Source organism: Hemitrygon akajei, chromosome 18 (assembly GCF_048418815.1).
Source record: "Hemitrygon akajei chromosome 18, sHemAka1.3, whole genome shotgun sequence".
In the NCBI taxonomy this organism is placed as follows: domain Eukaryota; kingdom Metazoa; phylum Chordata; class Chondrichthyes; order Myliobatiformes; family Dasyatidae; genus Hemitrygon; species Hemitrygon akajei.
Window position 1 is genome coordinate 65,092,660 of NC_133141.1, and position 12,930 is coordinate 65,105,589.

Below are 12,930 nucleotides of genomic sequence, written 5' to 3' on the forward strand. Positions count from 1 at the left end.
AGTTGGCGACCAAGACAAAGCCTGGGCTCCTCACTTTTGTTGCGCAACATGCCCTGTCGATCTTAGAGCTTGGCTCAGAGGATCTTGGAAGTCAATGCCGTTCACTGTCCCGATGATATGGTGAGAGCAGAAGGATCAAGTGACAGACTGATACTTCTGTCTGACCAGTGTGTCTGGTTTCTCTGCTAAAAACGAGAATACCCTTCAGCCTTGAGACCTGTGCTTGAGGCATGACGATAGTCTTCCAGTACTGAAGCCACCAGAGTCATGGAGTCTAGAAGAGGCAGGCGAAGATGCCATGATTTACGAGCCAGGAATGGAAAATGACATTGATGCTGATACAGATTTTGAGCCCTTTGTGTCAAGTGAGCCTCAACTGATAACTCAATCTGAGTTAAATGACTTGGTCAGAGACTTGAGTTCATCAAAGGCAAAAGCAAAATTACTGGATTCAAAACTACAAGGATGGAATCTGCTGTCACCAAGCACAAAAATTCCATGAAGGATTTCAGTATTTGAGATGGATGTTTCCCAGAATAACTGATGCCAAGATTAAGGAAAGCATTTTTGTTGGTCCACAACTCAAACAGGTCATCAATGACAGGCAAATTCTAGTGGGACCAGAGAAAATCGCATGCAAGGTATCTCGAATGTTGTTGAATTTTTTTTTTGCAACTGCAGAGCACCAGACTGTGAGCAGCTGGTTGATATGGTTCAAGCATACAAAAGCATGAAGCGCAACACGTAATTTTCTGCATTCCCATTTGGACTTCTTCCATGCAAATCTTGGCGCTGTCAGTGACGAGCATAGTGAAAGGTTTCACCAGGACATTGCGGTCATTGAGAAACGGTAATAGGGCAGATGGAATCCATCAATGCTGGCTGATTATTGTTGGACACTTAAGCAAGAAGCTTCAGACACCAAGTACAAATGAAAATCATTAACAAAGTATTTAGCTTAGTTGAACTATTATTTCAAAGTGTCAGCACCGTTATGCAATGAAATGTATTATATTCAATAAAAGTTAATTTCTTGTTTCTCTAAATTTCTACGTGATATACAGTCTGAAATTATATTTGTGTTCAGCTTCATGGTCTATTATAACCACACAAAAAAAATTCTGAGGAAGCAACACTTTTGAAAAAATTTGCTGTCCAGTGAATGAAACAGTCACTCAACTGCATCATTGCAGCATGGAGATTTGGCATTCCTGAAGCAATGCAAGGAGTGGGAGAAATGTGCAACCTTTCCTTCAGTGGCTTCATACTGCAGCTCTGGGGAAGCATTAAAAAGACAAAACTTGTTACACACTTACCCCAGTTGAAGGAGGAGGGGCATATGGTGCGGCAGCAGGCGGATTATAGACCTGGGTCGGGGGCTCCTGGTGTGAAGGTGCTTGTGGCTGGTAGCCTACAGAAAGGGAAAGAGTATTAAAGGCAAGTCAGGAACAATCTTGTCAATATAAAAAATCTTTGCATCAAAACATCTATAACGTGCATTGGCTCTAAAAAGCACCAAGGAGATTTACACGTTGCTGCTAACTGTAGAGACTGCGTTATGGAGAGAGGTTGAAAAAATTGGGACTTTTCTCATTGTAGTGATGGAGACTGAGGGGTGATCATATGGAGGTGTACAAGATCACGATGGACATAGATACTGTAGGGTCAATGCACAGTCTTTTTCCTAGGGTTGGGGAATGAAGAACTAGAGGGCATACAGTAGATTTAAGGTGAGGGGGGGAGATTTAGTGCGATCCTGAGAGGCAACTTTTTCACCCAGAGGGTGGGTCAGTATTTGGAATGAGTTCCCTGCAGAAATGGTTGAGGCAGATACATTAACGACATTTAAATGATATTTGGACAGGTACATGGATAGAAAAGGCTGAGAGAGATATGGGCCAAATAGTCTATCTATATTTGTCAATCTTTATAAGGCCACTCGTAACAGTTACTTGTACATTGTGTTTTATGGAATTGATTTTTATTTATTGTGTTTTTATGCTTACTGGTTTTTTTATGCTGCATTGGATCTGGAGAAACAATCATTTTGTTCTCCATTACACTCCTGTACTGAAGAATGAAAATAAACAATCTCCAAACAGAGGCAAATGGGACCAACTTAGATGGGAATCTTGGTTGGCATAGACCAGTTGGGCCGAAGGACCCGCTTCCATTCTGTATGACCCTCTCTACGAAACCCTCTTTATGTCCCTTTTGTGACATAAAACTTTCGGATGCAAGCATCATCAACATTTATTGCCCATTTCCAATCACCCTCGAGAAAATGGTGGTTAGTCCTCTTGGACCATTGTAGACTGTGTGTGAAGGTGCAGTGCAGCGGGGGAGGGAGCTCCAGGATTCAGACACAGAGACAATGAAGAACTGGCAATATACACTCAGTGGCCACTTTATTAGGTACACCTGCTCGTCAATGCAAATATCTAATCAACCAACCTTGTGACAGCAACTTGGTGCAATATAAGCAAGCAGACATGGTCAAGAGGTTCAGTTGTTGTTCAGACCAAACATCACAATGGGGAAGAAATGTGATCTAAGTGACTTTGATCATGGAATGATCATTGGTGTCAGACAGGGTGGTTTGAGTATCTCAGAAACTGCTGATCTCCTGGGATTTTCATGCACCGTCTCTAGAGTTCACAGAGAATGGTGTGAAAAACGGAAAAAAAAATCCAGTGAGTGGCAGTTCTGTGGGTGATAATGAGAGAGGTCAGAGGAGAATGACCAGACTGGTTCAAACTGACAGGAAAGCGACAGTAACCCAAATAACCACACGTTATAACAGTGTGCAGAAGAGCATCTCTGAACACGTCAAATTTTGAAGTGGATGAGCTACAGCAGCAGAAGACCATGAACGTGCAATCAGTGGCCAGGAAGTACCTAATAAAGTGGCCACTGAGTGACTTTCCTAGTCAGGATGGTACGAGGTTTGAAGGGAATTTTGTACGTGTCCCCTTGAATCTGCTATCCTGTCCTTCATTGTGGTGTGCTTTGGGAGGTACTGTCTCCGTAACCTCATCCAGTGCACACTTGGTGGGAGATGATGAATATTCCTTTGTACGAAAATGTTTCACAAACTGTGCTTACTGCATCACAGCACAATGAGTAGATAAAATTTAGATCACCGAATTTCATGTTCTCAAGCAGAGTGATCATTTGACCCAGTGATTCTGTCCTTCCCTCTGGGCATTTAGGCAGGCATCGATGTATCATAAACACTACCTCACTTTTTGCACTACTTACTTAATTTTCTATATATTTCTTTTTGTAACATAGTAAATTTTTATGCATTGCATTCTACTACTGCTGCAAAACAACAAATTACATGACTTCAGTAAATAGTGTTAAATTATTGCCGCAAACAATGAAGGGGAAGCGATGGCGAGGTGAGTTCTGGGAATGAGCTGGGATGGTGTGATGCAGAATCATTGCAGATGGAGTTCCGATGCATGTACAACTGGCCCATGTGTGAGGTTGGATCGTTCTGGGTGCCGAGCTGATTTGTAGAGCTTGAGAGCGTATTCAGGCTAGGCATCAAAATCTGGGCCCGGAGCGAGTCACTGGGCAGTGTGTTCTAGGGCCTGAGTCTTTTGCTGCAGCCAGGTCCTAGTGAGAGGTATGATTCACAGTTTAGACAATTTAAATGCTGGCCCAGATCGGAGCCGAGAGCCAATTTTGCTTGCTCTCCATGATCTTCACTCATCTCTCCAGGATGCCGGAGCCTTTCGCTGTTCCATTGTTAGGTCGATTTAAATGCTGGCACAGATAGCTTGAAAAGACAGGGTGTCAGTCAGGACAAGAGCCAATTTCGCTCATTCTCCGTGATGCTATGAAGAATGCCCCAGCTGTTGTGTTCTGTATCCACTAATATGATGAATGGATAAGCAAGGCTTTGGGCCTACTCCGGGCTATCCTGGGGTTCGGATCTGAGGTCTCAATTTTGGTTCCGAATGTTGTCATTCACTTCAATTGTTTGCATGATTTGTACTTTTTTTCTTTCTTTTGCGCATCGAGCATTGGTCTTTTATTTTTATAATATTTTTCTTTAATTAGGTTTCTTGCTTTGTAGCTACCTGTGAACTTGCAAATCTCAAGGTTGTATAATTAATACATTCTTTGATAATAATGTACTTGAATCTTATAAACATGATTCTATTTCTGATCTGGATTCTCTAATGGTTAGTGTAACAGTATTACAGCTCAAGCGCCCAAGTTCAATTCTGTTACTGTCTGTAAGGAATTTACACATTCTCCCTGTGATACCATGGATTTCTTCTGGGTGCCCCAGCTTCCTTCCACATTCCAAAAACATACAGGTTAGTGGGTTCATTGGACAGCACAGTCATTGGGATGGAAAGGCTTGTTACCGTGCTGTATCTAAATAAATCACCAGATTCCTCTCGTGTACCCTGCAAACTTGCACAGTAACCAAACCAGCAAATTGGTGTTCATTGACCTTATTCATGCACAGGGCAGCAAAAAATTATGACAGAATAAACAGTTTGGAAAGAGGGAAAAATTTTGTCACATATACATTGAAATATCCAGTTTCAATCTACATGCTGCAGCCTGCATCAAAGGAGGCATACAGTCTAATAGCGAGTGACCGTCTTGGTCGCTTTTCTTGATCGCAAGACCCTTTTGGACATTGATATTGTGTCAAAGTGGTTGTTGTGATGCACCTAGTGTGGTAGTGTAGTGGGTAGTGCTTGTCGCTCTCACTTTCAGCTTCCAATGCTGGTGAGCTGTCTTGCAAAAAGGAGAGCTGAATGTGTAAGTCTCTCCCTACCAGTACATAGCCTCTCCAACAGCAAGCCTCATAGTACCTACACACAGAAACTGAACTCCTGTACTAGAGAACAGGGAGGAGGTCTGGGCCCAGCACATGTAGCACACAAGCCCACCGATGTGTGGAGATGCCCTGGTGCTTGTGAACCAGGTCCCCAGCTGTGGGTAAATAGCCCCATTGCCTTGTGGACAGCATCTGGAGAGACGAAGGCTACAGGAATAAACCCAGACAGCAAATCCGAAGTGGAGCCCCTAAGGCGGCTGGACGTCATTGAACATCTTTCCAGCAGCTCCTGCAGCAATACACTGGTGCTAGACATATTGCTTCATAAGCTTTCCTTTGGACTATGCTGGTGAGCCCAAGAGGGGTTTCTTGATGATTGGACATCTCAGGATCTCCATACCTTCCACCCAGGCTTGTGATGATGATCGTCATCATCCGTTGACCTTCAAGACACTTGGATGCCAACCACCAATGTGGAATGCTGTAAGTTTATTGAAAGGGAGTAGGGCCGGACGGTGGAGGAGATTCGTGGCCTCAGTTGTAGCAAGGACTAGTTCCCAAGGTGTGGTGTCACCTGTTTACAGCTGCAGGGGTGATGTGCAGCAGCATCCAGGCTGGAGTCGGTGCTGCGCCCCCCCGACCCTGTTTGGCAGAAGACAAGCTGTATTGTGGTCAACTGTAGATTTCTGCAGCATTCATGGCTCCAGTCTGGCCTTTTTTTGCGTGCTGTATCTTACTGATATCTCACATGGGCTTGCTGTCTTATATGTGCTATGTGTGCTTTGCGCTGTGTTGCTACCGTGTTTTGCGCCTTGACCCCAGAGTAACACTGTTCCATTTGGTGGTACTCATGTATGACTGAATGACAATTAAAGTTGAATTGAATCGAACATACAGTGAAATGCGTTGTTTTGCATCAACAATCTACACAGTCCATGACATATTGGGAGAAGCCTGCATATGTCTCCATGTTTCCAGCACCAGCATAACATGCCCACAACTTACTAACTCTAACCCATACAGAGGAAACCAGAGCACCCGCAGTCTTGGGGAGAACGTACAAACTCCTTATAGACAGCAGCAGGAATTGAACCCCAATTGTAAAACATAGGAGGAGAATTAGACCATTTGGCCCATCGAGTCTGCTCCACCATTCCATCATGGCTGATTTATTTTCCCTCTCAACCCCATTCTCCTACCATCTCCCCGTAACCTTTGTGGCCCTGACTAAGCAAGAAGCTATTAACATCCGATTTAAATATACTCAATGACTTAGCCTCCACAGCCATCCGTGTCAAAGAATTCCACAGATAGTGTTATACCAGGGGTTCCTAGCCTGGGGTCCATGGACCCCTTGATTAGTGGTGGGGGTCCATGGCATGATAAAGGTTAGAAACCCCTGCAGTACAGTAACCCCCATGCTCCCATGCGGTCCCTCTTTAATGTATTTGTTCATGGGACATAAACATTGCTGACTGACCTTGAATTGAGGAAGTAGTGAAAAGCAATAAGGAATTGTAGGTTTGCAATTCCTTATCAGGTCAGTGATTTACCATTCCTAAAGATCATTTGTAAACCAACTAGGTGTTGGTAACAAACCACTAGTTTCATTATCTACAAGTATTTCAGATTGATTTAATTACATTTAAATTTCCTGGCTGCTGTAAATTGGATTAGAACTTTCACCATCATTTTCATATTCATCTGGATTTTAGCTGGGTAATTTAACTTCTGTGGCACTGCACCCCAGTGGGAAAATACAGAGGCAGAGGAAAAAGCTACAAAAGGGATCATGTTAACATTATTAGTATTTCATGTAAGTCAGTACTAAAGGCAGAAGAAAGACAGAGTTACAAGTCCTACGAGCCTTCCTGATCTCTGATACACAAGGAGGAGGAAACCCATCTCCAAAACTGTGCAGCCAACTTTTCCTACGCTACATTAACAACTGTTTTGATACTGCTTCCTGCAACCATGCTGAGTTTGTCGACTTCCTCAACTATGCCTCAAACTTCCACCCTGCCCTCAAATTTACCTGGTCCATTTTCAAAACCTCCCTCCCCTTTCTCAATCTCTAACTCTTTCTGGAGACACATTATCTACTGATATATTTTATAAACCCACTGATTCTCACAGCTACCTGGACAATACCTCTTCACACCCTGTCACTTATAAAAATGACACCCCCTTCTCTCAATTCCTCCATTTCAGCTGAATATGCTCTCAGGATGAGGCTTTTCATTCCAGAACAAAGGAGATGTCCTCCTTCTTCAAAGAAAGGGACTTCCCTTCCTCCACCATCAACACTTCAGGTGACACTTCATCTGTGAGTCTGTTGGAGTCATCTACTGCATCCAGTGCTCCCGGTGTGGCCTTCTGTCTATCAGTGAGACCCAATGTGGATCGGGAGACCAGAAAAAGCGGGATTTCCCGGTGGCCACCCATTTCAATTCTACTTCCCATTCCCATTCTAGCATGTCAGCCATGGCCTCCTCTAGTATCATGATGAGGCCACACTCAGGTTGGAGAAGCAACACCTTATATTCGTCTGGGTAGCCTCCAACCTGTATAGGACCCTGGTCAGACCCCACTTGCTCAGTTCTGGTCGCCTCACTACAGGAAGGATGTGGAAACCATAGAAAGGGTGCAGAGGAGATTTACAAGGATGTTGCCTGGATTGGGGAGCATGCCTTATGAAAATAGGTTGAGTGAACTCGGCCTTTTCTCCTTGGAGCGACAGAGGATGAGAGGTGACCTGATAGAGGTGTACAAGATGATGAGAGGCATTTATCGTGTGGATAATCAGAGGCTTTTTTCCAGGGCTGAAATGGTTGCCACAAGAGGACACAGGTTTAAGGTGCTGGGAGTAGGTACAGAGGAGATGTCAGGGGTAACTTTTTTTACTCAGAGAGCGGTGAGTGCATGGAATGGGCTGCCAGCGATGGTGGTGGAGGCGGATACAATAGGGTCATTTAAGAGACTTTTGGATAGGTACATGGAGCTTAGTAAAATAGAGGGCTATAGGTAAACCTAGTAATTTCTAAGGTAGGGACATGTTCGGCACAACTTTGTGGGCCGAAGGGCCTGTATTGTGCTGTAGGTTTTCTATGTTTCTATGTAACCTGATGGCATGAAGATCAATTCCTCAAACTTCTGGAAATTGTGCACCCCCCCCTTCACCATTCCCCATTCCCTCTCTCACCTTATCTCCTTGCCTGCCTATCACCTACCTCTGGTGCTCCTCCCCCTTCCCTTTCTTCTGTCTTCTCCCATCAGATTTCCCCTTCTCCAACCCTTTATCTCTTTCACTAATCAACTTCCCATCTCTTTACTTCACCCCCTCCCCCCTCCCAGTTTCACTTATCACCCACCACCTCGTACTTCTTCCTCCTCTCCCCCCACCTTCTTACTCTGACTTCTCTTTCTTTCCAGTCCTGATGAAGAGTCTCAGCCTGAAATGTTGACAGTGTACTCTTTTCCATAGATGTTGCCTGGCCTGCTGTTCCCTCCAGCTTGGATTTCCTGTATCTGCAGATTTTCTCGTGTTTGTGACACAGTGAAATGTGTCATTTAAATCAAATTGAGAAGGATTGTGCTGGGCAAGTGTTCTCTCACTTCCACGCCAGCATAGCATGTCCGGAACTCACTAACCCTAATTGTATGTCTTTGGAATGTGGGGTTAAACCAGAGCACCCAGAGGAATCCCACTCGGTCATAGAGAGAGCGTATAAAACTCCTTTCAGACAGCAGTGCAAATTGAATCCCAATCGATAATTGCTGGCACTGTAGAGAATTACATCTAACCAGTACACTATTACATTGTTCAACATACACAGAGTTCTGTTCCCGTGGGTCATCTGTAATACAAACAGATCACAAGTCAGAAATACAACCACAAACAAGATGGGGCAGCATGGTAGCCCAGTGATTAGCGCAGTGCTTTACAGCAGCCTGCTGTAAACTTTAAGAAAAAGGAAACATGGAAAGCGTGCTAGGGTAAAAGTAAGATGGAAACACAGGGCCCTGAGGCCCCCACTTACCCACCGTTTTTGCTCTCATTTTGCACTACTAATTCAAATTAAACTTTTTAATACATTTCTTATTGTATTGCACTGTACTGTATTTTTATATATTGCACTGTACTGCTGCCGCAAAACAACAAATTTCACAACATATCAGTGATACAAAACCTGATTCTGATTCTGGTTATTTATTTCAAGGATTATGGGAAGAAGGCAAAGCCTTTTCCAGCTAAGATTTGGCACCAAAAACAAGTTACCTGACAAAATTGGAGAAGATGAGGTTAGTGTTGGGGAGATGGTTAGGGGAGAATTGATAGAATTGTTGAAAATTATCAAGGGTTCTAATGATGTACAAGGGGACAAATGGATTTCACAGTCAAGTGGGCAAGAACTTCAGGAGCAACACACACAAAATGCTAGAGGAACTCAGGTCAGGCAGCATCTATGGAGGGGAATAAACAGTTGCCCTTTTGGGCCAAGACCCTTCAGGACTGGAAGGAAGGAAGTAGAAGTCAGAATAAGTAGGTGGGGAGGAAGGGAAGGAGTACAAACTAGCAGGTGATAGGTGAAGGGGAAAGTGAGTGGATGAGGAGGGAGATGAAATGAGAAGCTGGAAGATGATACATAGGTCAGGGGTTGAAGAAGGATAGGAAAGAACAGGAAGGAGGAGGTTTTACAAAGGGAGGTGATGGGAAGGGTGGGTGGGAGAGGGTAACCAGAATGAAAAAGAAAAAGAAGGCGGGAGGGAGTGGAGAGTACTTATCGGAAGTTAGAGAAATCAAAGTTCATGCATTAGTCTGGAGGCTACTCAGCTGGAATCTAAGTGTTGCTCCTCCAAACTTGAGCTTGGCCTCATCATGGTAGTCGTGCCCTGACTGGCCATTGGGAGAAGTCTTCAAGCAAAGAACAGCCATTTCAAAAATGTCAATGAAGATAGTGTGAGCTAATGAAAATTCAAGCAAAGTCAGCAATCTTATTGGCTGGAAGGCATGAGATGGGCGACATCCCTCAGACACCTATAAATGGTATGGTACAGCAGTATCCTCACCTAGATTTGTCTCTGGCTGTGGCCTGTACTCCTGGGTGTCATGGGAGCTCCTCCGCTCAGCACTTACTGCAGAAATGCCTTTGCTCTTCTCAAACTCTTCATGATATTTCACCTGATGAGAGATCACAGAAACAACAATCATACAAAGCTCTTCTATTCAACCATCATGTTGATGACCAGTCTTGCATAACGTCACTTCTCTCAAACTTCATGGTTAGTAGTGCTGTGGATAGTGTAGAAGGCTGCCAATGGTTTTAGGATGCAGAAATAAATTGAGAAGTGGCAGATTGAGTTTAATCCAGAAAAGTGTGAAGTGATTCACTTTGGAAGATTGAACTTGAATGCAGAATACAGAGTTAATGGCAGGAGTGTGGTCCACATCAATAGATCCCTAAGTAAGTTGATAGGGTGGTTAAGAAGGACTATGGTGTGTTGGCCTTCATGAGTTCAAGAGTCACAATATAATGTTGCAGCTCTATTAAAACGATGGTTAGACCACAGTTGGAATATTGTTTTCAGTTATGGACACCTCATTATAGGAAGGATGTGGAAGTTTTAGACCAGGGGTTCCCAACCTGGGGTCCACGGACCCCTTGCTTAATGGTATTGGTCCATGGCATAATAAATGTTAGGAAACCCTGTTTTAGAGGAGATTTACCAGGATGCCACCTGGATTAGAGAGCATGTTTGATGAGGAAAGGTTGAGCGAGCTAGAACTTTTCCTTTAGGAGTGAAGTTGAATGAGAGGTGACTTGATAGAAAGGTACAAGATGATAAAAGGCATAGATTGAATGTTACAACCAGAGACCTTTTCCCAGGATAAAAATGGCCAATACAAGGGGACATGTTAAGGTGATTGTAGGAAAGTATATAGGGCATGTTAGAGGTAATTTTGTCTTTTTACACAGTGAATGGTGACAGTGCAACCCACTGTCAGGGGCAGTAGTAGAGGGAGATACATTTAAGAGACTCTTATATAAGTACATGAACAAAAACAAAATGGAGGGCTATATGGGAAGAAGGAAGAGTTAGTTTAATCTTAGAGAAGTTAAAGGATGGCTCAACATCATGGGCTGAAAGGTCTGTACTGTAATGTACTGTTCTACGTTCTCAACAAAAGTCCTGTATGCGGATGTCCCATGAAGGACAAGCTGGGACGGAGAGGACAGGTTTAGGGGTGACCCAACAGAGGGGTTTAACAGATGTTAATTAGGAGGCTCACTTACTTGTAAAAAGATCCTAAATAACTAAAAAAATGCAACAAGCTCGAGGGAGAAAGAGGAACATTGGTGACCTAAGGAAGTGACTGGTGGGAGGAGGCGCTTGTGGAGACACCAGCATTAAGGGCAAATGTCCAGTGCCTGTGTAATTCTACAATAGTGGACATTCTGGTTTCCATCAACTGTTTATAGACATTAGACGCAGGAAGGGTGAGGACAGAAGCTGGATTAATTTCTCCCTTTTCCACAAGGTGGTGCTGTTGCAAGGCATACACTGTCACCTCTGTTAGGGCCACACCCCAGATTCAAAAGGTTGCCAAGGAAACGCATAAAATCTACGTGCACATCCTGTCAATGCTGATGTTAACAGACATGCTCAGATAGCACACACCACATACATGTTGATTTTACAATTTCTCAACAATGTTCACTCTTGCTGAATGACATTTCCACACAAGCTGACTGAAACAGCTTTACCATTCACACTGCATCATCAACTGGAATTGTATTTGTTTTCACTATACCAACAGAAAAATAAAAATTGACAAAGTCTGCCTTTCATAAATGAGGGTGACATGGTAGCATAGCAGTTAGCCCAATGCCTTACAGCACCAGTGACCCAGATTCAATTCACTGTCTGTAAATTCTCCCCATTCTCCAGTTTCCTCACACTTTCCAAAGGCGTACAGGTTAAAAGCCAATTGGTCACATGGGTATAATTGGGTGGCACGGACTTGTTGAGCTGGAAGGGTCGGTTACAATGCTGTATCTCTAGGTAAAATAATAATAATAAATAATAGACTCTTAAGCAACCTACATAAAATGCTGGAGGAACTCACAAGTCAGGCACTACCTGTGGAGGGGAATAAACAGTTGACATTTGGGCCGAGACCCTTCATCAGGTCTGGAATATTCTTATTGTAATATAGTAAATTATATGTCTTGCAATGTACTGCTGCTGCAAAACAACAAATTTCACAACATATGTCAGTGATTATAAACCTGATTCTGAGATTTCTTCCTCAAAAGCACATCAGTGAGCCAGGTGGGGATTTACAATATACTAGTAATTTCACAATCATCAGCCTTGGTATAATCATTTTTATTCCAGACATATTTAATCATCTAAATTTATATTCCTCACAAACTCGCATAGCTCCATCTTCAAATCAACTGCCCTTATCTCTGCAAACTAGTACAGTAACTTAACTATTGCACCCCTATTTTAAGGTAGCAATTAGTGTAATGCTTTACAGTGCTAGCATCCCAGGTTCAATTCCCACTATCATCTGTAAGGAGTTTGTACATTCTCCCCATGACCACATAGGTTTCCTCCAGGTGCTCCAGTTTCCTCCCACAGTCCAAAGACATATGGATTAGTGTTAGTGAGTTATGGGCACGTTATGTTGGCACTGGAAGCATGGCGACACTTGTGGGCTACCCCAATACATCCTCAGACTGTGTTGGTCGTTGATGCAAATGACTCATTTCACTAAAAACACAAAATGCTGGCAGAACTCTGCAGGCCAGACAGCATCTATGGGAGGAGGTAGTGACGACGTTTCGGACCGAAACCCTTCATCAGGAGTGAAGTAACATGGGATGGTCGAGGGGGGATAAGAAGTGGGGGGAGGGATGAAGTAGAGAGCTGGGAAGTGATAGACTGAAGGGAAATGGGCTAGGGGGAAGGTGGAGAATTATGGGAAATAAGAGAGAGAGAAAGGTAGGGCTGGGGGGAGATTATAGTGAGGGGGGAAAAGAGAGAGAAAGAGAACCAGACTAAAATTATAGATAGGGATGGGGTAAGGGGGGGCAGGGGTATCAACGGAG

At 43.6% G+C, this 12,930-nt stretch overlaps 1 protein-coding gene across 3 annotated transcripts in view; it reads right to left on the reverse strand.

The window, feature by feature from the left end:
* lasp1 (LIM and SH3 protein 1) overlaps positions 1-12,930 on the reverse strand; it is a 197,732-nt gene that overhangs the window by 21,147 nt on the left and 163,655 nt on the right. For all 3 annotated transcript variants that reach the window (XR_012102071.1, XM_073071751.1, XM_073071752.1), the window contains exons 5-6: positions 9,881-9,992; positions 1,317-1,411 (exon numbers count right to left, since the gene is read on the reverse strand). Coding sequence is in view for 2 of the 3 variants with exons in the window: in XM_073071751.1 (XP_072927852.1) it covers positions 1,317-1,411; positions 9,881-9,992 (207 nt within the window). In the remaining variant the exon portion in view is untranslated. The remainder of the gene's footprint in view (positions 1-1,316; positions 1,412-9,880; positions 9,993-12,930) is intronic.